Below are 24,749 nucleotides of genomic sequence, written 5' to 3' on the forward strand. Positions count from 1 at the left end.
ATCTAGTGAAACCCCCTGCTCACTCAGGAAACTTTATACCTTTCCAAAGAAGTGGCTATTCAGTCTCATCTTAAAAGCCTCACCCACAACATCTGAAGGCAAGGCATTCCACTGCTTAATTGCTCTTACTGTTAGGAAATTTCTCCTTAGTTCTTGCTTCTTTCCTTGATTAGTTTCCATCCATTGTTTCTTATCTTGACTTCAGGTGCTTTAGTAGATAAGTTGGCCCCCTTTTCCTTTGGCAGTATTGGAAGGCTGCTATGCTATGACCTCTGGTCCTTCTTTTCACTAGACTAGGTATACCCAGTTCCTGCAATAGTTCTTCATATGTTAAGCTTCCAGGCCCCTAATCATCTTTGTTGCTCTTCTCTGGACTCTTTCCAAAGCCTCAACATCTTTTTTGTCTTGGGGTGACCAAAACTGGATGCAGTATTCTAAGTGTGGTCTTACTAGGGCTTTATAAAGTGGTACTGTTACTTCACATGATTTTGATTTTATCCCTCTGTTAATGCAACCGAGTATTGCATTAGCTTCTTTGGTGGCGGCTGCACATTGTTAGCTTATGTTTAGATGGTTGTCCACTAGGACTCCAAGATCCCTCTTGCAGTTACTACTATTGAGCCAGGTTTCACATAGGCTCTACCTAAATCTATACCTAGTCTATACCTCCAATATGGCAGATTATACCATCATCCACTGAGCACTGTTTCTTGTCACTTTATGCTATCCTTCAAGCTTATATTCTAGATATTCCCCCATTTTGGTAAAATTTGTCCCCTTGTCTAAAACTTTAGTTTTAATATGTTATATCAGTTTTAGTGTTAATATCAAAACAAGGCATTGGTAATTACTGAAACCTGAAAGGTTTTGCCCCACTGCAAGTTCTGGTACCTTACCTACATTTGTCAAAACTAAGTCTAGAATATGATACTCTCGTGTGGAATTTGACTGTTTCAGAGAGGCACCTTTTAATAAGTAACATATCACTGCTCCTGTTTTGTCTGGCATTTTGAAGTGACCCATCATTACAACCTCTCACTTCTGTCAACTCTGAAGCTGGCTTGACCAAAGCCATTTTGCCACACTGGAGCTGAGGGACAAGGAAGGGGGATTTGAGATAGAGGGGATTTTATAGCCAAAACAAAATACTTTCTCTTGGGTACCAAGGATATTCTCACACCTGGTTGGAAGAAGGCGGAGTGATGCCACCTGGTTGTCAGACTGTACAGTGGTTGGACCATGTGACTGATGGTTTTGAGAAAGTAGAAAATCTTTTGCTTTTAATAATGTGAAAACTGCAGGAGTTTTCAGAGTCGGTTTTCATCAAATATGTGCCAATATGATATTTCCAATAAAAGAAATATTTGAGGAATTCAATTGCCTCAGAGCAATTTTGCAATGGATTTATTACTTGAAATCCTGACATTAAACCGACTCTCCCAAAAAAACTGAAAGGAAGCTTTCACTATCTGGATCCTGAGCCCCGCCCACTTACCCAGTCTACTGAGCAGCAGGAAGACTCAGGGAAGATGGAAAAGACTGAGGAAATGGTGACCACTGGTGGAGCTTGTGGAGGAGCATCCGAGAGCCTACAATTTCCTCCCTCACTCCAGCAAGCCACGGCAGCAAGCGGCAGCCATGGCAGCAGACATGGAGCCAGTTGGGCACCTGACCCAAAGTCTACACCAAGTAGTCGGCCACCCAGGAGCTGTATCAGGCAGAGGAGGATGTCGATGACCGATGGGAGAACACCACACCACCACCACGAGAGAGAAGGGGACTGCAACTCTCAGGTGGAGGTCAATGGGACCCCTGGACTTCAGCGAGTCTGGGAGTGGAGATACCAGACCGCAATCTACAGCCAGGGCTTGGAAGAGCTGCCAGAGAAGCTTGGCCAGCTAAGCCTCGGCAGCATAGGGTGGCGGCAGCAGCAGTCTGAAGAGGCAATGACTATCCTCAGCCAGTCAACTTTTATGTTCCCTGCCCAGAGGGACCGATCTTCCCAGGGAGTAGCTCTGATGATGCTCCCATTGATGCAGTCCAGTGCATAGCAGAAGTCTCCTCATGAGGTCCTGGTCTATCTCCCTAGCAGCTCGACCTGTCAGCCCTCCACTGCCTCCTTTGGCTCGGTTGAGCCCCGGGCCGCAGCAAAGATCAACCAGTCCATGGGTATAACCTCAGATGCCACCAACAGGGCAGATGCTGCCCGGATGGGCTTACTACCTGGGCCAGGACTGGATCGAACTCCAGTCGATGCCTGCTCCCATCCCTGCTCCACAGCTGCCACCGCCACATGTGCGACTGGCCTCACTGCCCCACTTCAGAGCCACCTTTGACAGGAGCCCAGATAAGCTGGCCTCCTTCCTGAACTGAGTCCAGACTCACATCAACTGCTTCAGGGATCACTACCTAACCAACCAAGAGACAATCTCTGCCATCACTGACAACCTGGAAAGTGAAGCAGCTGAGTGGGTGACCCAACTCCAGAGCTCAAGAACATTGATGAGTTCTTGCAAGATGAAGTTTTAAGACTTGTCCCAGGACCGTGAAGCAGAGGCTGGAATCAAGACAGTTAGACAAAGGAGTTGCCCTGCCAAAGAGTATGTTGCAGAGTTTTGGATGTTCGCCGGGAAACTGAGGCACTGGCCTGAGCGCCTCCTTGTGCACTACTTTAAGGAAGGCCTAGATAAAGAGGTATGCAACATCTGCATCATCCGGGGGCAGTCCCCGAGTGTATCCACAACTGGTATCGGATGGCAATTACCTTGGACGTTGAGCTCAATCTGCACCCAAAAGAGACACCAGAGAAAAAATCCAAGCGGCAACTTGGCCAGAGGCCTGTTCCCTGTCAAATGGAAGAGCAGCCTACAGCAACCTCAACGGCATCAATCAAGTGCTTTCAGTGGGGCCAACAAGGCCACCGGGCTTCAGAGTTTCTGTGTCAGCATTCCAAGTAACAACCTCCCATCCCCCAACTAAGGACCCCGGCACCAGCAAAACCCAAAAGGTAGCCGTGAAAGCCCAAGTAAGGGAAGTTTGCCCAACGAGACACTGAGGTCTCCCCTCCTATCGAAGGCGGGGGAACTCCAGCTCAAGAGACACCACCACCGTAGCTGGAGACAGCAGTGACGAAAGCAAGGATGACCCACTGGTAAGTGGAGCCATCTGTCCATTCACTATTAAATCAAGACTAGTAGTGCCCAGGACAGGAGCCCAAGGGGAAGTAGAGGCCATCATTGATATGGGCTGCACCCGCTGCTTAATCAGCCTCCCGTTGTGACAGAAGAATCATTCCGGGGCTGGGTTGGCTAAACAAATAGGATCCGACTATCTCTCGGGAAGACTGTTACTGGAAATTAAAGCTAGCACTAGGTCCCCGCTCCCCACCCAATTTTGCAGGGGGGAAAAAAGCCAAGCCACTTGAAAGTAAAAAAAGACAGCCGCCACCATGGAGGCACTGCTGGGAAGGCCCCAAATCTCCAGAGAGTGCGGGACCTGGTGGAAGTTTTTAGTGAGGAAGAATGCAGCGCCCTCCCACCTCATCGCCCCACAGTATGCGCCATAAACTTTGTGCCTGGGACTAACCTACCCAAACCGAAGATGTATTCCATGACCCCAAGGAAGATGGCTGAACTAAGGGACTACATCGACACTAACCTGGCCCGAGGATTTATACAATCTGCAAAATCCAGAGTGGCCGCCCCAGTTCTTCAAAAAGAAGATGGGTCAATGAGATTATAAGGAATTAATGTAGTGTGCGTGGAAAACACCCTTTGCCCCTTCATGAAGGACATGCTAGCCCACATAGCAAAGGGAAAGATATTCACCAAGCTTGGGAAGCATACAACAGAGTGCGAATAAAATGAGGCAATTACTAGAAGACTGCCTTCCACTGTCCCCTAGACAGCTTCCAATTTCCAATTTCTTCGGATTTCTGGGGGGTGTCTTTATACAGCTAATAAATGAAGTGCTGCATGAGCACCTATATAAAGGAGTTCTAGTGTGCTTGAGATGACATTCTCATCTTCACTGAAACCCCAGAGAAGCATATCAAACTAGTGCGACAAGTCCTGAAAAAACTCCTTGTGGCTAAACTATAGGCTAAGCTGTCAAAATGCAAATTCTACAACTCAAGCCTGGGCTATCTGGGCTACCGAGTGTCAAGCGAGGAAGTTGAGATGAACCCTGCTAAACTTAAAGTGGTCCTAGATTGGCAACCCCCATGCACCCATAAAGAGCTACAGAGCTTCTTGGAGTTTGCTAACTTCTACCAACAATTCATCCACTCTTGCGCAGAGATCGCCTTGCCAATCACTGAACTGTCAAAGACGTGGGGGAGGGTCTGCAACAATCGAGCCCTATCCCCTAAATTGGACTTTAAATGCCAGTGGGCTTTAGAGGTGCTGAAGGCCCTGTTTGCCCAAGAGCCACCCCTTAAGCAGCCTGACCCAGAACAGCCTTCATCATCCAGGCTGAAACCAGCAACATGGCCATTGTGGCCATCCTACTCCAAAGAAACGCAGACAGGAACCTGAAACCCTGTGCTTACACCTCCAAAAAACTGACAAGAGACTGAGAGGAGGTGGGTGGTATGGGAAAAAGAAGCCTACATAGTCTGATGGCCCCTGCTGGCCTGGAGACACTTTCTTAAGAGCAGCCATATCCCGCTTGAAGTGTGGACTGACCATAAAAACCCTGATGTGTTAAAAACCCCGCGCAGACTTTCCCCAAGTCCGCAAGCCCAGTATTTCAAATGGTTCGACTTCAAGCTCAAGTACATTCCTGGAGGGAAAAACCTCTTGGCAGATGTTGTGTCATGTAAACCACAATATGACAGCAAACACGAAGAAGTGGTCCATGCCATGATTCCTCCCCCCAGCCTGCCTCACAAAGCCATGATCTGTGGCCAGGCCAGGTGACAGAAAACCACAGAAGGGGACGGTATGACCCAAAGACTGAAAAAGGAACCGCCAGCTGATCCTGGTACAGGGACAACAAGGAGGCACTGATCCTAAGACAAGGACTAGCCTGGAAAGGCTCAAAATTATACTTCCCCGCAAGCCTACCTCTCTAAGTCCTCCAACAAAGCCACGACTCTAAAAAGGCCGGGCACTTCGGTTACTTGAAAACCTTGCATTTTGCTCAAAGGCAGTTTTGGTGGCCGAAAATGAAAAAAAGACATTGAGGGCTATGTCAAGAGTTGTGCCATTTGTGCAGCCATGAAGAAAAGGCCAGGAAAGCCCCCAGGATTATTACAGCAAGTGGCAGACCTCCCCTGCCCTGGGGCCTTGGCTAGTGCAAAACCTGAAAACCAGCTGGACACATCTTTTAATAGGGGATACCCCCCCCTTCTGTAATGTACTCATTAGCTCGCTCCTCAATAAGATCTTAAACAAGAGCTATATTATTAACGGACTTGGCATTCAGCAGCAGCAGTTGAACCTCAGGGTCTCGGGGAGAGGGGTATGCTGTCTAAGGACTGGGGATGAGTTCAGTAGGCCGGAACACACCATCAATATTTCACATTGGGGGTATCTTCCCTGAAACGGCCTGCCCTCTGGCCCCCATAGCATCCCCCTGCCTGTCACCACTGTGATTCTACCCTACATTCCTCAAGATAAACTATTCTTCCCCTCCAATCCCCTTCCTTGAAGAGCCAAGGGCACATTCATAGTCCCAGACATCCTGGGGGTGGTCAGTGAGGGAGGGAGTCCCCATGGTGTTATAGCAAAAGATCTCAGCACCAAGAACACCGCCTCTCCAACCCCACCTCACAACAAGCACACCTTCCCCACTAATCCCTCTCACTGAGGAGGAGGACCACTGATGCAAAACTCTCCACCCAGATCCTACTCAACATGGGGTATACAAACAATTACCCACACAGTAGTCACCTACCAAGGCTGTCATCCTAGGAGCAAACCTCACAGGTTCCCAGCTCTTAACTCTCCTTTTAAGCAGCCCCAATTATTATGCCCACTGTCCCTTGATTGGCCACAATTCTCCTCAAATCTTTCTTTTCCAAATCCCCATGGATTTGGAAGGTGACTCCTTTAAACTCCACTGTAGAACCTCTCTTTGTGTCTGTGGGGCAAGCCACTTCCAGCCGGTCTCCACTATACTGGAACAACTGAGTTTCAAAGCACTGCTGGTTGCTCACTCCACCGATGAGATGCCTACTAGTTCAGAGATGGCCCTGAAGTGTTGCCACTGAAATGCACATTGCCAGAGAGCTATATGTTAAATACCAGTTCCACAGTTCTCAAACAACTCTAATGGTGATTGATAAGTATCTGCCTGTATTTCTCAGCATTGAGAACATCATTGATCCTGACCAAATCTCCATTTGTAGAAATGCAGCCCAAACTTGGTGAACTGCCTCCTGTTACAGCCAAATATTTCAAATTTTGACTCCTCAGTCCAGAGCACCTGCTGCCATTTTTCTGTACCCCAGTTCCTATCTTTTTGTGCATAGTTATGTCACTTAGTCTTGTTTCCACATCAGAGGTATGGTTTATTGGGCACAATTCTTCCATGAAGACCACTTCTGGCCAGGCTTCTCTGCACAATTGATGGGTATAACTGGGCCCCACTGGTTTGCATCAGTTCTGTGCTGATGGCAACTGGTGGACATCTTATGTCAAAGGGAAATACACATGATGTGTCTTTCATCTACTGCATTACTTTTCTTTGGCTGACCCATGTGTCTACACAGTCTTCAGTGTTGCCTATTTCTTTGTGCTTCTTCAAAAGAGCTTGAACAGCATAGCTTGAAACCCCAGTGTGCTTTGAAATCTTTGCCTGGGAGAGACCTTGCATCACAATATAACTATCTTTGTCTTGTTTCTGTACTCAGTTTGGTCATGGTGTATGACCTGTGACATGAAACTGTCTTCCACAATCTCACTTTAGAGCAATGTTTGGCTGTTCCTCACTCAGTTTTAAACCCCTACACAGCTGTTTCTGTTTCAGTTGACTGTTTCAACCTGCAGATGAAATTGATTATTAGCACCTGCTTGGTATAATCATGGTTCATTATACACCTAACTCTCATCCTACAAAAGCCCTGACTTCATGCAACTGTAAGAATTTACGCTGTTTTGAAGGTAAAGGGTGGTCACACCAAATTTTGATTTTGATTACTCTTATTTACTTTCCATTTTGTTAATTGATAAAAATAAATTAACATTTTTATTTCTGAAAGCATTCTTAATTTACAGCTTTCTTGCACAACTGGCTAACATTTTTGCATGGTACGGTACATCACTTCAGAATTCTTTTCACCTTTTAATATAGCATATAAGCTGTACAGTTAAATTGAAAAACAAATCAATGCCCCCTCCACTCTCTTCCAAGGCTATTTTTGTATATGGCGTTTCAAGGTACAGCAGGAACCACCATCTCAGAAGAGGACAGGAATTTGGAAAGGTGTCTCCAGATCAGCCTCAGAAACCTTGCAGAAAATCGCCAGCCCTCATTCCACAACTACTTGCAGTATTCAAGGGACAGAAATATTACTGCTGCTAAGGCATCCTCTTTTTCTAATGCCCAAAGTTAGAGAAAGAGATCTCCTAATCTTCCTTTGGTATCAGACTTCCGGGCAGCCTGCGTTATTAAGGTGGAATCAACAGCTGTCTACCTGGCTAAACTATCCATCATTTCACCCTCACCTCTTCTGCAATCAGCACCTGCCTTTCTGTGGAAAGATTCCTCACCTCCATTCCCCCCCCAGGATCTGCAATTCACTGCCTTGAGATGGGATCTACTCCCGGGTAAATATTTTTTTTTTACCTCAGTGGCCTTTTTATATCTGGTTCACCCAACATGTAACAATATAAACCACTGCTAAGCAAAACATGTTTTACTACTGTACCTAAATCCAGTCGGGCTCACAACACATGAAGCCATCCTTTAATTCAGTGTGTTAAATAGTAGATAACGGGAGTATCATATCATTAACCAAAGTTTACTGATAATCCGAGGGCCTAAAACCAAACGAGTCAAGTGATGTCTTAGTGCAATGCGACTAATGGCTTACCTCACTGCGCCCGGGGAAGCAAGAACTGGAGAGTCCGGGGAAAATACATACAGAGCAACATTCCTGTCGCCTAATCCGCTCCTTACCAGGCGCGCTCCGAAGGACACTTCGTAGGCTCCGCCAGGCTTCCCGCCCCGAGTAAAACTACTGCCCGAGGAAGAGCGAGGCTGCCTGGGGCTGCTGCGTGGTCCTGCCGGTGTCGCGCAGCAGACGACCAGGATTGGCAACCGACAGCGGGGGTTCTGGCTCCTTGGTGCCGGCATTTACAATAAAAGCCGGCGAAGGGTGGCGTTGCTCCCCGGTCGCCCTCGGGCAGCTCCAGCCAAGGGCCGGCGCTTCCCGAAAAAGAAGCTGGGCTGCCCTGGGAAGGAGGCGGCTGAAGAGGGGACGCTGGGCCCCCGAGCCTCTCCGCCAGCTTTCATTGCACAGGACGACCTGGGGCCGCCTTTGGGAGTTGCAAGGTGCCTGGCGAGGCGAGGCCTGAGGCGGCGCCGTCAGAAAGAAGGGTCAAGCGGCCCGGAGAGGAGCGTGCAGGGGCAGCGACTGCCGCCCGCCTCGATGCCACTTCCCCGCGGACTTGGCAGCGCCATGCTCATCACTGGCTTACCCGGCTTACGGAAAGGGTTTTCCTGGGTCAGGTCTTGGGGTAATTAACGTACCCATGTGAATTCAACTCCTCTGGTCGGTGCAATGTGCTGACCCAGGAAATGAACTCTTTCAGCCAAGTGGGGGAAGCGAGTGATGAGCCTGTGTCACTGCCAAAGTCCGCGGAAAGAGAGCCTGCTCGGTGACTGCTCGGACATTTGGCGCCTTTTACTGGAGCGTTTCTCGAGTCCTTTTGCCTGAAGAAGAAGGAGCTGCGTTTTGGGGAGGGATCTCAAAAGTTGCGCTCAAGGAAAGGGAAAAGGTCAGGCTCCCTTCCCCACGTCCGCCAGGACCCAGATAGCAAAATAGATCCTGCGTTCCTTAGAGCCTTCTCCCTCACCCGCTCCGCATAGGCTGTTTTCCTCCTGCGTTACTAGCAGCCTTCTCCCCCACCCGCTCCGCATAGGCTGTTTTCCTCCTGCGTTACTAGCAGCCTTCTCCCCCACCCGCTCCGCATAGGCTGTTTTCCTCCAGGGATGGTCGAGCAAAAAACATCCAGCTGCAGTGGGATAGAGGCTTTCTTGATTTCTTTGCCCAGTTACTTCTTCCTTTTTTTCCTTTTTTAAAATCAAATCTTTCCTTTTTAAAATCACCCTGAGGTGATCATAACCATCCCGGCCCGCGTTTGTTGGGACGAAACCAGGCAAGGCCGAGCTGGACGCTTCCTCCTCCTCCCTCCCAGACCCAGATCGCAGCCGAGCTGCTGCTCCTTTCGTAAGGTCGGGGGAGTCAGGAAGCAAAGGCTACTCTGATGTAACTGCAGTGATTTGGGACTCGGACCCATTGCGCTTAAGTGGCCTGTCTTCTGCATAGAGGACTATTCTGTTAGGTGGGCTCCGTTCTGAAGAGGGTGAAGGGAGCTCGATCAGTTCACAGACATCCTAGAGTGATGGAGGAGACAGAAATCATCGGTGGGCTGAGTTCCTGCAGCAGCTTCAATCAACTGATAGTTTTCTATGGAGATTCTCAAGTCATGATTGTCCCAAAGGTGCTTTTTTTTCTTTTCTTCAAAATTGTACTTTGTTTTTCCTTGAGGAGGCTTAGCTTCTCATCCAAGAAGCTTCTTGCAGAACCTCTGGGACAATCAACTGGTGAGCATTGGCATCCACACAGCGAGAGCTTGTGTGACCTATGCCCCGGTTGGGCATCTTGTTGGTTAATGGCCCAAAAAGTTCAGTGCTCCGCTGGTTTCAGCGATGAACCCTACGATCTCCTCTCCATACCAGCAGTGCCCAAAGAGCACCAGCGCAAAGCAGAAGGCCTCCTCTCCTCCTGCCAGGGCCTGAGAGGTGGAGGGAAGTCCTGCACGGGGTTTCCCAAGGGGGCCGGGATCTCCGAGGGGCCTGGAAGAGGGAGAGGCCTATTCCCCCCACTCCTGCCCCGGGGCTTAGGCGAGAAGATACACGTCGGCAACGGAGGCTTCGGTCCTCCTTGCTCATTTTCCGGAATCGCTGGCGAGACCTAGCGGAGGGCAGCACTCCTTGGAGAGGCTTCGGGGATCGTTCCCTCCCCTGTCTGTCACACCGACTTCCATCTCGCAGCGGCCCACAGACCCGCTGCCTCCGCCTCTGCTTGCTCGCCTTCTGCCCAGGGTTCTAGGAGCCCGCTTCACCCTTGGCTTCCCCGACCGAGGCGACGTTTCTTGGGGAAACCCAAGGGGAGAGCGCTCCCGGGAGCCAGCGGTTCCTCCTGCAAGAGCCCTCGGCAGGGCTCGCCAGGCAGGACGGCTTACTCAAGGGAGCAAGCAGGCCCTGCCGCCTAGCCTTCTTTCGTAGTCTGGTAAAGTGGGGGGGACGGACTCGCACTTGTCCAAAGCCGCGGAGGCGGCCTGGTCAGCCAGTGGCAACCGAAACCGCTGCAGCTGTCTCTTTCTGGCCGCGGCGGGCCTTGCTGGAGCTGGACGAATGCAGTCCCTGAACTGGGCCGGCCTTCAGGAGGACTAGGAGGCGGCCTCACCTGCTGCTGCACGCCGGCTTGGCAAAGGCCACCTCCCCCACTTTCGTTTTTCAGGTAACGGCTTGGCTGGGGGGGGGGGGTTCTCCCCGGAGAGAAACCCCGACAGCTGACAGAGATGCTTAGGGTCTCTGCGGCTGAGCATTCGCGGACCCCTGAGAAGTCCGCCTGGGGATTCACGCGACCCGGGTCAACGGAGGACGCCGCGGCCACGGCCTTGTCCGGAAAACGTTGTCACCCGCCTGAACCGGTTCTCTGAACGCGGTTACCCCCTGGGAAAAGCCCCCCACTTTTCAGGAAGCCTCCCTTGGGGAGAAGAGGGGCCTCAAGCGGAGGGGGCTCCATTGGGGAGCCAAAGGCAACCCCCGAATCCGGCGCCTTCTCCCTGAGCAGGCGCCCACAGGTGGCGTCCCTGCTTTCGGTGCGGCGGCATCAGCGATGTCGAATTAGAGCCGGTAATTGTTCCTCATTAGCGGGGCCTGAAACGCGAGCTGTCACAACAACTGGAACACGTCTGGCCGTCGCGAAAATCACCGGAGTGATTGGCCTCATTATGAATGTCAAGGCGCGTCGGAGAAGCCGGAGGTGCAAATTGGCTTTGACGGGCGAAATGCAATGCCAGGAAAGCGCCGGGTGCCCCGGGGGAAGGGGCCGCCCGCGGGTACAGACACCTTCTGCCTTGATGGTCGAGTGGGGCGAGGAGCGAGGACGGCGTTTCTAGCCCGATCCTAACTTCGAAACCACGCCCCGCCATGCGCAGGGCGATCCTCTAGCCCAGGGGTCTCCAACCTTGGCAACTTTAAGACTTGTGGACTTCAACTCCCAGAGTTCCTCAGCCAGCTGAGGAACTCTGGGAGTTGAAGTCCACAAGTCTTAAAGTTGCCAAGGTTGGAGACCCCTGCTCTAGTCCCGCACGACCTGCTTTCCTGCAGATTAATAGAGGCCGCTGGCCAGAATGTCATAATTCCTGGACGTTCCGCAAGGGGAGCAGCGATGGGCTTTCTTTTCTTCTGATTTACTTTACTCCAGACTGTCTTCAGGATCTCCCTGCCCCACAACCTTAGGAGAGAACTTAGATAAGTTAGGCCGAGGTTTTGAACCTCACTCCGCCTCCCTTCCCGCTTGGCTTTGGGTCCACTTCGCCGTGGTCGTCGTTCTGTGGCAAGAGTGTAGGATGACTGACTGCGCCCGGAAATTCTGACTATTGGGGCCAAAGAAGCCCAGTGGATTGATGGGGTTTGTAGAGGCGGAGGGATTGGCTTGGATTCAGAGACCGATCTTACTCAGTCTTTGAAACTTCAGTTAAGATTCTTGCCATCTTCCATCGAAGCCTCTCGGCACCATCGATCAGACGTAGGGCTGAAATCAACGGCTGTGCCTTCCTGTCATTAATCCCCTTCCCCGTCAATCAGTGGAGACGTTACTTCTGAGGAGGCGCACATAACATTACATTGTGCATAGTAGGGACTTCGAGCGGCCTGAAACCGCGAACCTCTCAAAGAGCTGGATAGCCCTACCATTAGCATCGTTTCTTTTAGGGCAGATGCTGTGAAAAAAACCATCCCGCTTCAGTCCTGCACAATAGAGAGTTTGAATTATTCCCCGATTATTGGGAAGCTGCCGGGGTAAATCTAGTGACTCTCAGAAACATACCAAAAAAAGGTGGGGGGGAAGGTGACAACCGTAACTGAATTTCCTAGTGGTCTCCATGCCGCGGTTCAAGTAGCCCTTCAGAAAGGCTTCTTCCCACCTATTGCTTTGATGCCAGCTTTGGAAGCACCACCTGGCGACAGACAGTCTTGAAGCTCCACGATCAGGAGGACAATCACCACCGGACTCTGGGGGAAAGAAAGGATCCCCTATCTGGGCCAGCCAGGCCATAGATCTGGCGGGAAAGGCAGTCTAACCGGGCTGTCAGCTGTCGAGGAGAGGGAACTAAAGTGCCCGGCCTCTTTTTTTTCTCTCCGAGGCTGTTAAATGCGGATGGGAAGAGAGCCCGTGGGTCACTTTTCAGGGTCCCCGGGCCTGATAGTTACCTTTTGGTTTGGCGGAAACGCTCAGCAGCTTTGTGCCGCAGGGCGAAGGAGGCCGGCTCTAAGGAAGGAGCCCCGCGGAAGCCGCGTCTCGGTCTTTATTTTAATCACCGCTTCTCTTAAACTTCGGGCTTCATCCAACTGTTGCTGAAACAGACTTCAAAAGGCGAGCAGCCTCAATCGATGAGCCCGCGTACTGAAAATATTAAGCGAAGAGTGTTTTCCAGAAGGGCCAGAACAACTTGAGGCAGTGGAGGGACGAGGGGAAAAGTGCAAAACGCCGTTAAGTTCGCTTCGTGAAAGGCGCCTTTCCCACTGTGTGCCCTCATATCTGGAGGGGTTTGGGATCCACGATGCTGACAAGGAAAGGACCGTCTTGGGAATGGAATCGGCTCTGGCCGCGTGTTTGTCTCCTAACGGGAGCTTAACCAGCAGCCGACCCTCACGCAGAGCACTTGCGAAGGAGCAGGTCCGCTTGGCTTGGTCCAAAGCTCTTCTGTTTCCTAGCTGCAGGCTAAGCCGGCTTTTCCTTCGGCAAGATCCGTCAGGATGATCTTTGAAACTGAGTAGCAAAGCCACCGGGTTCCCCACTCTCACCACCACCACTTGGCCGACATCAAAGCGCCCAAGGCTCGACCCTTTCAAATACGGCAAAGAAGAGGCCGAGGTTTGGAAGCGTCCTTTTGGCTTTTCCAGGCGCTCGAAAACGGCTTCCTACCTTCGGCTCAAGCCGCCCGCACTCTCTGCGACCGCGGACCAAAGCAAAAAAAAAAAAAGAAATCATTTCTGCTGGATCAAATGTCTAGCGGCGAAATACGCGCGCCCATTTCGAGAGCGCTTCCCGAAGGTCACGAGTGGAGAAAACCGTTTCTTTGTGCCCTGATGCAACCGAGGTCGGGGCTTATGGCGCCGAGAACTTTGGGGCACATGTCTGAAATCTCTCTTGTGCCGGCCGGACTTCGGTAGAGCTGAAGGGCGACCGGAATAAACCGCCGGCCTGAAGCTCTGGAAAAAGGGTCTCAGGGCGCTTTCGGTCCTTCTTTATCCCAACGGCGTGGCGAGGTGGTTGCGGAAAGCCTTCCCTAGCACCACGGGCGTCTCTGCGGAGATGGTTTAACAGGGAAACTCCCCGGAATTAGTGCAACGTTTTCAGAATTCTTTTTATTTATTTATTTTTATTTTTTTGCGCCTTTACCACACACTTACCCATAAGCTTGTCGACACACAAAGCCAACTCTAACAGCCGTAGCCGAACGCAGAGGCTAAGCGAGCGCGGCTGCTGCCTGCTCCTCAGAAGTCTGCAGGAAAAAGTCAAAGCACTGGGATGGGGTGGCTTATTTGTTGGTTTGCTTGTTTGTTTGCTTGCTTGCTTGCACAGTGCCCAGGATGGGGCAGAAGCGAAGCGCAGGCAGAGAAAGAGACAGGCAGTAAGAAATTCCCAACTGGTCCGATGAAAAGGTTTCCAGGGATGTAAGAAATAAAACCCGAAGGCTGACTCGAAATCTCTTCTCCGCAGAAAAAGGCTTTTCTTAGGGTTTGGTCGACCTTTCTGCCTGGGCTTAAGCCGAATCGCTCGCTGGTTGCGTGAATCAAAGGACAGCTTTGACACCATCACTTCACGTCCTCTTGCCTGAGAATCCAGCGATTGTGTTGAGCGGACTCGTTCTTTTTTTAAAAAAAAAAAAAATCAAGCCAAGTTAAAGAAGCATTATAGGGGGAAGGAGAATCCGGCGTCTGTCAAGGAGGGGGCCGGCGAACAAGAGTCGGAAAAGGGTTGGCTAAATCGCTCTATTTAAAGTGACCCGATGCTTCATCTGCTTAGCCTCCCTTTATGGACTCTGAAAACCATACCCCTCCACTTTGTGAACTAATCCTGAAATGGGGTTGGAAGAGCTCTCTGCAGGTGCTCAGAGAGACTCTTGCTTTGAAGGGAGAAGAGTTTCTTGACAGGCCGGGGTTAAACCAGAGGAAGAGGCCACGCTGAGTATTCCTACCAGAAAGTGTTTGCTTGTTTGCACAGTAACAGTTGATGAATCGGTTGGAATAGAAAAAATGCACATTCCCAAAGATGTCCCTTTCTTTGACTCTAAGAATCGGCCCCACCCAAGAGAAAGAGAAACTCACCCCCCTCCATTGTCCACTTTTTTTTCTCTATCCCTGGCAGTGCAAAAAGCATAAAAGGATTTTCCAGCACACAAGGCCATCCTACAAGGCCTCACCCAACCATTCTTGCAATGATGTTTTCTTTTTGTTTAATTGTCGGTCTATTTGCTTGCATGTTTCAATTGAACTGCAAGACAAACGGTGCTACCGAATTCTCTCGGGATCTGTCCGATGCTTGCCTTCCTCTGGCAACACTGGCCAGGGAATGGAGGGGCAGAAGTACCCATGGTTATCAATGCATCAGCCCCTGCTTCTCCCAGCCTGCTAGTTGAACAGACGACTAAAGACTAAAGCGTGAGGTTGTCCGGGCCTTTGCGGACTAGTTGGGAGCAACTGTTCTTTTGGAGGAATTTTTCCCTCTCTGGTTCCTGCCATGACCTCAGAGAGGTAACACAGAAACCCATGGCCATTGCCAATCCCAGAGCAGGCGTTCTGCCCATCCAACAGGGCAACGTCTCTGTCGCCAAGAAGCAGCCGTTGGCGCAGTCCAGCCTATTCAAAATTACTCTGCTTTTGGAGTGGTTTAGTTTTGGAGTCCATCAGCTAGATCACTTGAACTGAGCCAAGGGTCGAATATGCTCAAACGTTTTTAGGGGAAGCAATAGGAGAAGACCTTTGCTGCTTTCCTGACCCTACAGCCTTGGCCGTGGTCTTGGGCTCTCAGAAATATTTTGCGAAGTTTTCCCCAAAGGAAGACTAGCGAGCAGGGCGGGTTCTTCCTTTACCCCAAGTCTCCTGTCTTGACCAAAAGGAGACACCACCCACCCACCCACCCCCCCGCTTCCACAGGGATTTTAACGGCCTGGGAGCTTTATGCTCCTTGCCCCTTTGCTGGCAGGATGGTTCTCTCCATCGGAAGCTTAGCGAGGAACTATTTTCACTGAAGCAGTTGTCAATTTTGTCAGCAAGTAGTGCGCTCTTCCCGATAGCACAGCAATGTGTAGCTACCTTCTTTTGGGGTGGGGGCGGGTGAGATGGGAGAACACAAAATTCTCCAGACCTCTGAGTTGGCCAGCCCTGAAGCTTAGGGAACCTTAGCCCTGGTACAGTTAGTCTCATTCAATTTTTCATATGTGCTAGGGGTGCCCTCTGCCCTCCTCCCGTTTAGCAAGATCTAGCTCCATTGGACATTGAAAACTCTAGTAGGGGAAAGGGGGTAATTTCAGAGATTATGCTACAAAGCGGTTTGTTTCTAAGATTCCTTTCAGTTCCAAAAACTCCCCAAATCTCCCGTGCACCCCCTCTGAAGCCTGGCTTGGAGGGGACTTTATTCCTGGCCTCTGGCACCGAGTGCTTTACGGCAACTCACGGCAAGGCCAGTCTTGCCCAACCAAGCTCCAAATCCCGGGATCAAGGAGCCGAAAGCAGCTTTTGAAAACGGCCAGCATATTTTGAAGCAGGAATGAAAAGGAACCTTACACTGGAGGAGACCTGCTGCTTTGCCCCTTAGGTGCCCTACTCGGGGCTTCAAGAATTGTACATTTCAGGACACCTCTTATTGCTGCCTTTTCGGGATATGGGAAGGAAGTATAACAAAGAAAAGTGATTTGTGGTTCTTTTCTTATTTTGAAATTATTTATTTTACTATTTTTTTATTGTTTTTTCCCCATAGGGATTTATTTACTTTGAAATCAAAGGCAATTAAAAAGATTCCCTTTTCTTAACTGAAAACCCTTGTAGATGAGTTGCTGCTGTGCATTTAGAGGATAACGGGATCCTAGGGAGTTTACTCCAAGGCAAATGGAAAAATTTTTTGCCCCTAGTTAAAAGAGGTGGTAGGTCAGGAAAATTGCTTCTCCCAACACTGCCAGGCTGCCCATTACAAATTTGTTAATGCATTTGAAACTAATTTGATCCCTTGGGATGGTTATAGCTGGAATGCATTGTTTGGGGTTAAAGAATTCCCATGCTAGCTGCATGAAACGTTACAGTCTTCCTGAGAGTGAGGATGGAAAGAACAATTAATCGAAAAATGAAATCTACAAGTGGGAGGAAGAAGAACACCTATGCAAGGGTTTCAGAAACTTCCAATTTGCACCAAGAGAAGAAAGTAGGTGCTATCCTCCCCATTTCAGCCTTCACCTATCAGGGTTGTGATGATAATATCTCGGCACAACAACAGCTCTCCAATGCCTTTGCTGGCTCCCTTCAGAGGATCCTAAAATTTGGAAGTGCACAGAGGAACCCAATACATTCAAACCCCATTTTAGCTAGACCCTCGGATGATCTGCCTGTAAGGGCAACAGGACATCGTTCCTTCAGCCCCGACCTAATTCAGCATCTTGTATAAATATAGCCGTTTGCCTTATTTGCTTCCTGCCTCCAGGCTCATTTATTGGGATTTGGCTGTGCTCAAAAACAGAATTCCCGGGCTACTCTTGCAGGCTCTAGACATTTTCCTCCTACTCTTAAGTCCAAGTAAAGTTATACAAGCACTGGAGCCAAGTTTAGCCTGGTGGTCCTGGTGACCGAAGGGATAAAAATCCTCAACCCCATGAGCCCTGAGCTGTTCAAAGCCTTCCCAGGCAGCTAAAGCAGGTGTTCCAGAAGCTTTCTAGAAGGAAAATCGAAGTACACACCGGGTTTCATACTATTCCCACAGGTGCTATATCCTCCCACATGGCTTAGTCTGCCATTTTGCCTTCCCCTCCCACTTTTGATACAGTGCAGCCTATAACACACCCCAATTTGTGGACAGAGAGGCTGTTAAATCCACCATTTTCACTTGCCGTCTACCAAGAGGTTCCCAGACTACCTGAGGATGTTGCCTGGACCGGTTCTCCATTCATTATTTCTTATTTTTTTCTGGATTTGTGAATGCGTTTCTTCCAACAATGTCTAAACTTCTCTTATTAAATCTCTTTTCTTCAGAAGAATCACCATTCCTCCACCAAGTTCCAAACTGCTGCTCTTGCCTACTTATTTCATCAGAAATCAAAACACACCCGTTATTTCGATTTTGTTACAATAAATATCAGTACGAAGGAGAATAAATCTTTGGCTGGAAAAGGAAGCTGCAGAGAGAAAGGGTGGTTGTTGAAGACTTTTAACTATGAGCCCTCCTTCAATTGGGACAACAATCCAATTACTGGGTTCAGATTTAAATTCAAGCCTCCAAGCCTCTCTGGGTAGACATGACCTTTGGATCACAGTCAACAGTCAGGGAAACTGAAGGAAGTTTGCGCCTGCCCTGCAATCAGCCCATTTGTTTTCAGAACAAAGACCCCTTGATATTTGGATAGCGACCCAAATGCCCGGTAGTCACCAAATCCAAGAGAAGTAATCCCCATAAGAGTGAGGTGGCCAGCGAGGGATAAAGTGGTCCCATGGCCTCGGCTCAAAAGGGGAGTTTTTCTGGAAGAAACCAAACTCTTCACGTTTCTCCAAACAGCCTAGGAGAGTTCAAACCAAGCAGAGTTTTAGAATTAAGTATCAAAAGCTATTGCCAAAAGTTAAAGTGATTTTTATAAATTAAGAGGGGGGGTACAAGGAAGGGATGAACTCACAAATATTCACAATTCAGTGGAAGTAAATTGTCATTGTCGTTTGCAACTCTCCACCTAGAAAAAGGAGGGCATTTTCTGCGAAATGGGAGAAGGGGGGGAAAGGGCACCGGATCGCTTCAACGTGGCCACCAGAACTGTTTCTTTTTCTCTTCAAAGGCCCCAGTATTCAATTCATACTAAATATAAAAATAATTATTATAATCACAACGATTTTAATACAACCCAAAAGTGCTAGAATCATATTGTTTCCCAAACGGCGCAGCATAACCCACGAGGGAGTCAGATCACAGGCCAAGAAGTTACGGGGGCGGGGTGGGGGGAGAGAGAGACTGTCCTATATAGCCGCGTTAGGGCGGACGGAAGGAAGGTTGGCCTGTTTGATCAGACTGAGCGCGCTTGTCCGATTGCCTCCCAGGCGCTGGAGCAGGAGAACGGCCCGGAAAAAACACACACAAAAAATCAAGTTGTTCAGCGAAACCGGGCAGGAGGGGAGAGTGACTCGGTTCCTGAGGCGTTTGGACAGTTTTGTACCAAGAAAAGGAGGGCGGTCGAGGCGGCAGCGCCAGGAGAGCAGAAGCGGACGGAAGAACAGATCGGCTCCCGGGGCTGCTCTTCTCTTCCCTTCCTTCTTTTTTGGCTTCTTCCTCTCCCTACCAGCCTTCATGCTCTGGAGCGGCTGGGAGCCGAGCCTCATTTGATGCCCCCGGCTGCGGCGGCGGCAGCACAGGCGGAAAGGGCCCAACCCGGCAGGCAGTAATAAGGATAATAGTAAGAGGGCTGGAAAGAGACGAGGGAAGGCGGCCGGATCATTTCGTTCGGGTGATACTGCCTCTGGTCATCCCGGACTAGGACTTTGACGGCCACTTTCTTGGCCGCCGGCGCGGCGGACAGGAGGTCCGCGGCCAGTTGGCGCCGCTTCGTCTTGTAGCGCCGGTTCTGGAACCAGATTTTCACCTGCGTCTCGGTGAGTTTGAGCGAGGCAGCCAGGTCGGCGCGCTCGGGCCCCGAGAGGTAGCGCTGGTGGTTGAAGCGCCTCTCCAGCTCGAAGACCTGCGCGTGGGAGAAGGCCGCCCGCGAGCGCTTTTTGCGCGGTTTCTGCGACGCCGTGGCAGCTGCCACCGGAGCCGGGACGCCCGCCGACATCGCTTCGTCCTCCTCGGAGAGGGCTTTGGAGCCCCGGCCGCCGTGTTTGGCTTCGTCCTCCTCCTCCTCTTCGTCCTCCTCCTCCTCTTCCTCCTCTTCAGAGTGGCTGCCGCCTCCTGAGGAGGGAAAAGAAGACAGAGAGAGAGTCAGGGGGGCGTCGGGATTTGGGGGCGCCCCTTCAGCCACGCGCCCCGCCTTCCCCCTCCACCTCCGTTTCTCCCCTCGGAGGAGAGAGACTCGGCCTGCAACCGGAGGGCTCCGTCTCGGCCTCCCGGTCCTGGAGCAGTACTGGGCCTCCGGTTCTCCTGTCCCTAAAGGCCCCTTCGAGGTGGAGGCGGGCGAATCCAGGCAAGGCGCTGATGCCGTCGCTGCTCCGTTGTCCTAAGGGCTTTTTGAGGGAATGTCCCACCGGGCCTCCGAGCCTTTACTATTTTTCGTGGGCTTCTCCCGCGGAACCACACGCATATCTAAGCCCTTCAAAAGCAGCGGTCAGCAGTTACACGTGTAAAACAAAGGAGTTTGAACGCGAAGGAGACCTGCCTTGGGGTGGAATTTTATCTGTCTCGGGGTAAACACAAGGCCAGGTCGGAGCCCTTCAAACTTCTTTTTTTTTGGGGGGGGGGGGGTGTTGCTTCCTCTCCTTTTGGGTAAAGGGGGAGGGGGGGAGGCAGAAGGTTGCACGTTGGCTGAGAGGGCGCCCACGAGTTGCCCTGAAAGGGAATGGCTCCAAGAAAGACTTGGAGACACAGCCTTTGAAACTGGGAAAAATCACTGCGTTTGATCCAGCCAACGTTTTGCTCGGGACCGCAGGGGCTTCTGGCTGCTGCTCTCAAGGCAGCCTTCATTCTTCCTCATACTGCCTGCCTGTGCGGGCATCCTTTTTGTCAGTCGCCTTGCGGACTGCTGTGGGGATATGCCTTGAGATAACTCCCCAAGGGAAAGCTCGGATCCGAAAATCAAATGGATTTTCAACATTTCCCACCCCGCATAACATGAAAATGAGCTTAATTTTGAAATCCGAGCTCTGCTTCAAAAGTTAGGTATGCCTGCTAAATTGAGTTCCCCCTTCCATTTTGAGATATGCCTTGGGACAACTCCTCGGGAAAGCTCGGATCCGAAAATCAAGTGGATTTTCAACATTTCCCAACCCGTACAACATGAAAATGAGCTTAATTTTGATCAAGGAAGGAGTGCCACAATCTCTCTGCCAAATCAGGGAGCCAGCCTGCCCAGATGGAGAAGGGGAGAGCGGAGCATTACTAAGGAGCAACGAAAATAAGAGCTTTTGTCACAATGTGAAAGTTGGCGTTTCTTAATTCCCCAGCAGCCAAACTCTCTTCACAAACGCTGCAGGAGAGAATTCTGTTAGGGGAGCCACAAAGCTCCAGTGTGTCGCGCCGTTTTCCAATAAGCCGCAGTTCGTTAAATCCAACGGATTTCAAATTAGATCCCGCACTTCTAAGTATTCTTGCCTCAGGTTCGTTTGCACGGAACTGGCAAGGCGCGTCACTCCCACCAGCGAACCCCGGTCTCGCCTTGGCTTGGTTTCTTTCGACAGGCAGACCCAAGCGGGCTTTGGCCAAAGGTCAGGCCTTCTGGTGTGCCGGGAAAGGCCAACAAACGTGAGAAGAGACACAGCTTAACTTTGTGTGCTGGTCTCCGGGCAATGGTAGAAAACTTCTCCGTTGGAACCCTTCGCTTCTGGGCCTCTTTGGCGCTGCTCATTGTCCACGCGGGGCTTCCCTGGTGGCGGATCCTTGATTCCCCTGTCGGGTTCTCGAAATGGGGCGGCGGGCAGAAACGAAAGCTCTTCGCTGCGGTCTAGAAAAGTCGAAGGGGGGCAGGCGACGCGTCTCTTCCTGCAGCCCCGCGAAAAGTCTTCGCTCCGCCGTCAGGCCCAGCCCAAGCGGAACAACTGCCAGGGAGACCCATCCAGCAATCGGCACCCTCCTACTTCCCATCTCCCGCACCCTGGGATTCTCTTAAGCTTCTGGCCCGGCGGGTTATACTGAAGCCCCCCGAGATCTGTGGCGCTTTCCTGGGCTGGAAAGCGCAATTCGTCGCTGGTCTGGAGGAGGACAAGCTTCTCCGCTGCATTTGCCCCGTGAGGCCCGGCGACTGAGCGAGAAGCGGAGGAAACTGACTCCGCCTGGGAAGAGAGAGGGCCGGGGAAGAGACGGAGCCCTCCTTTGCCTCTAGGAACTTAGTCCTTGCGCGATCCATTTCCTGCAGGAGAAATATCACCGGCTAGGCTTGAGGTCGTCTTTCCCGGGCTCAGCGAGATCAGGCCATTCTCCTCCATCTAAAGACGGCTCGAACAACACGGGCAACGGAGGTTGAGTCTTCGGGGCAGCCGCAGTCACGGCAGCCAGCCCGATTTCGGAACCGGAGGGGTCCCACAAGAGCGGCGGCGAGGGTGCAATTAGCCACATGCCTGGAGCGGGTGAAGAGATCCGGCCTCCCCCCCCCCCCACTAGCCCTGGTTGCACCCTAGTCGGCCGCTTCTCAGGCCCAGCCAAAAAGCCTGGGAGAGCAGCTGCCCTCCGCTTCCACGAGCCGTTTCCCGGCTGCCCTTTCTGGATTAGAAGGGAAACGCGGGTAAAGGAAAGCAACTAAGCGGCTCGGGGGCCAGAAGGGCTTCGCAGCTGTTTCTTCCGCCAGGCCCCCGCAAAGGCTGCAATTGAAACCCCCGGGGATCGGAGCCCCGCAGGCCCCAGAACGGGGAGCAGAAAAGGCGGAGACTCCGGATTGCCAGCCCTGGCCGAAGGGGACGCCGCTATCCCTGGAAAAGAGGCTTTCTAGCGGCGACTTCCACTGGCCAGCAGGCTTGGTTCTGGAAGGATTCCCCGGGGTGGTGGTCCTCGGTGCCCAGGGGACTCCCTTCCCTCTAAGGGAGAAGCTGCGCCCTCTCCTCTCCCCCAACCCGAGTCTGATGCTCTGGAGAATTCCGGGTGAGCAGGAAGCCCCACTTCGACCCCTGCCCCACCGGCCTCGTCCCGCTCCCACAGCTCTCCCGCGATCGCTCCGAAGAGACTCGGCTCACCTGTTGGTGGCGGCCCCGGGGGCTGGTTCTGCGGGGCCTGAGCAGGGTGGCGGCCTTGCTCCGCGCTGAGTCTTGGCGCCAGGGATCGGGGTCTGCCTTGACCGGGCAGCCTCTCTCGGGCTCTTGGGGAATCCTCCGCGGGCGCTTGGCCCTCTCCGTGGCCAGGTTCCTCCCGCTCCTCCTCCTCCTCCTCCTCCTCGTCGTCGTGCTCCTCGCTCAGGACCGAGTCCCAGTCCCCGAGTGGCGGCCGGGCAGACGCGGGGTGGGAGCGCCGTTGCTTGTGGGGGATCGGCGCCTGAAGCGCGGGGCCCAGCGGGGCGGCCTGGGGGTCGAAGAGACGCCAGCAACAGGCGGACGTAGCCTCGGGACCCGGCAGGAAGAGCGGAGGGCCCGGAGGAGAGGCAGCTACGACTCGCACGGCGCCCACTTCTTTCTTGGTGAGGAGAGCTTGGATGGAAAAAGGCGTCGGGGCCAGGCTAGCGCTACGCCGGGCCATGCTTGGGCCGGCGGTTCGGCTGACGCGCCCCGGGGCAGAAGCGGGAGGTCTACCTTCGGTTGGAAGCTGCCGCCCTCAGCGCCCTCGGGCCTGTTGCGCGCCCTTCCCATAAAGAGCACAACCGTCGCCGGACCGGCCAAGACGTTTCTCTAGCCAAGCAGCTCCAGACTCCGACCCAGCCCGCGCCTCTGCGGGCTCGCTGGCTTTCGGCCGCCTTTTTCTGCCCGCCCAGCTGTCAGTCCAGCGGCAGAGCGCCAGAGCCGAGGGCGGGGGCGGGCTTTCTTGGGGGGCGGGGCTCGTCCCGGGCGACGCGTTCATTGGCTGCGGGAGAGTCCGGTTCTGGAGAGAGCGCGCGCGCGCGTCTTAACCCTTTCCCTCTCCCGAAGGGTTTCCCTGCCTGGAAAAGGAGCTTCTGGCCGAGGAGGGAGGTGATTCTTCGAGGGTTGCGCTTCTCCGCTTTGACGCCTCTCCCGAGTCCGCGGGATACATCTTCAGGCTTTCTAGGACAGTTAACCTCGACCTCCAGCTGGGGCAACCGACAGGCAAAAGCAGCTGCTGGATCAGTTACATGTTCTGCCCAGGCCTTTGAGGTGGTGTCAACGTCCCCCCATTTGCTGATGGCGCAGACTATTATGAATGAAATTGTTGTTGGGTATAAATAAATAAATAATAACAAAATAATAAAATAATAACAATAATAATAACGACCTGGCTATCGAAACTCGAAACTACATGAATGAAACATGTAAGAGTGATACCCATTGTCATCAGGGCACTTGGCACCATGTCCAAGAATTTTATAAAATACATCAAGATATAGCAGCTTCCTGCAATAACACCAGAACTGAAAAAAAAAAAAAAAAAAGGCACTACTCGGAATATGGTACACCTTAAGATAATACTTGGTTGATACCTAGGATGCTGGCAGCAACCCGTATCAACCATTTGTGCTGGTCAATGATATTTGTGATACATTTTTGAATGTTCAGTTAACTGAGTTTCATGTTTAATGAATAAAAGATAATAGTATAGTAATAATAATAATAATAATAATAATAATAATAATAATAATAATAATAATAATAATAATAATAATAGTAATAACAATGCTCAGTTGACTAAGTTTCATGTTTAATGAATAAAAGTATAATAATAATATGCTACCTTAACAGTTCTTAGGTCCTTGGTTAGGACTTGAACTGTTAAGCTGTTGTTGTTGTTGTTATTATTATTATTATTATTATTATTATTATTATTATTATTATTATTTAGTAGTAGTAGTAGTAGTAGTAGTAGTAGTAGTAGTATTTACCAGGAGATGCCAGAATCGAAGAAAAAGAATTGGAAAAAATCATGAAATATCGTGACCTGGCCATCGAAACTATGTGATTATGGATGAAACATGTCACAATGATCTGGGCACTTGGTACCATGTCCAAGAATGTTACAAAATACATCAAGAAATTGTAGCTTCCTGCAATAACACCAGCAGAACTGCAAAAACTGTGCTACTCAGAACATCGTACATATTAAGAAGATACTTGGTTGATACCTAGGATGCTGGCAGCAACCCGTACCAACCATTAGTGCCAGTCAACAATATTTGTGATACATTTTAAAATGTTCAGTTGACTGAGTTTCATGTTTAATGAATAAAAGATAACAACAACAACAATAAAAATATCAATCACCCTGTAGTTATTGGTACACTAGATGCCATATCAGAAAA

At 51.1% G+C, this 24,749-nt stretch overlaps 2 protein-coding genes across 2 annotated transcripts in view; one reads left to right on the forward strand and one right to left on the reverse strand.

Annotated features, from left to right (window-relative positions):
• The window catches only part of CC2D2A (coiled-coil and C2 domain containing 2A), a 1,114,036-nt gene that overhangs the window by 681,832 nt on the left and 407,455 nt on the right, over window positions 1-24,749 (forward strand). The window lies entirely within an intron of this gene.
• On the reverse strand, window positions 18,336-23,179 carry NKX3-2 (NK3 homeobox 2). Its single transcript, XM_087963690.1, has 2 exons — window positions 22,525-23,179; window positions 18,336-19,597 (listed from the first exon to the last, which is right to left on the reverse strand). Exons 1-2 carry the CDS (start codon window positions 23,018-23,020, stop codon window positions 19,029-19,031), a joined length of 1,065 nt encoding a protein of 354 aa, XP_087819816.1. The 5' UTR covers window positions 23,021-23,179; the 3' UTR covers window positions 18,336-19,028.

This window comes from Notechis scutatus, chromosome 4 (genome assembly GCF_049901735.1).
Source record: "Notechis scutatus isolate UNSWTSFEM ecotype Mainland chromosome 4, rNotScu1.2, whole genome shotgun sequence".
NCBI classification, from domain to species: Eukaryota; Metazoa; Chordata; class Lepidosauria; order Squamata; family Elapidae; genus Notechis; species Notechis scutatus.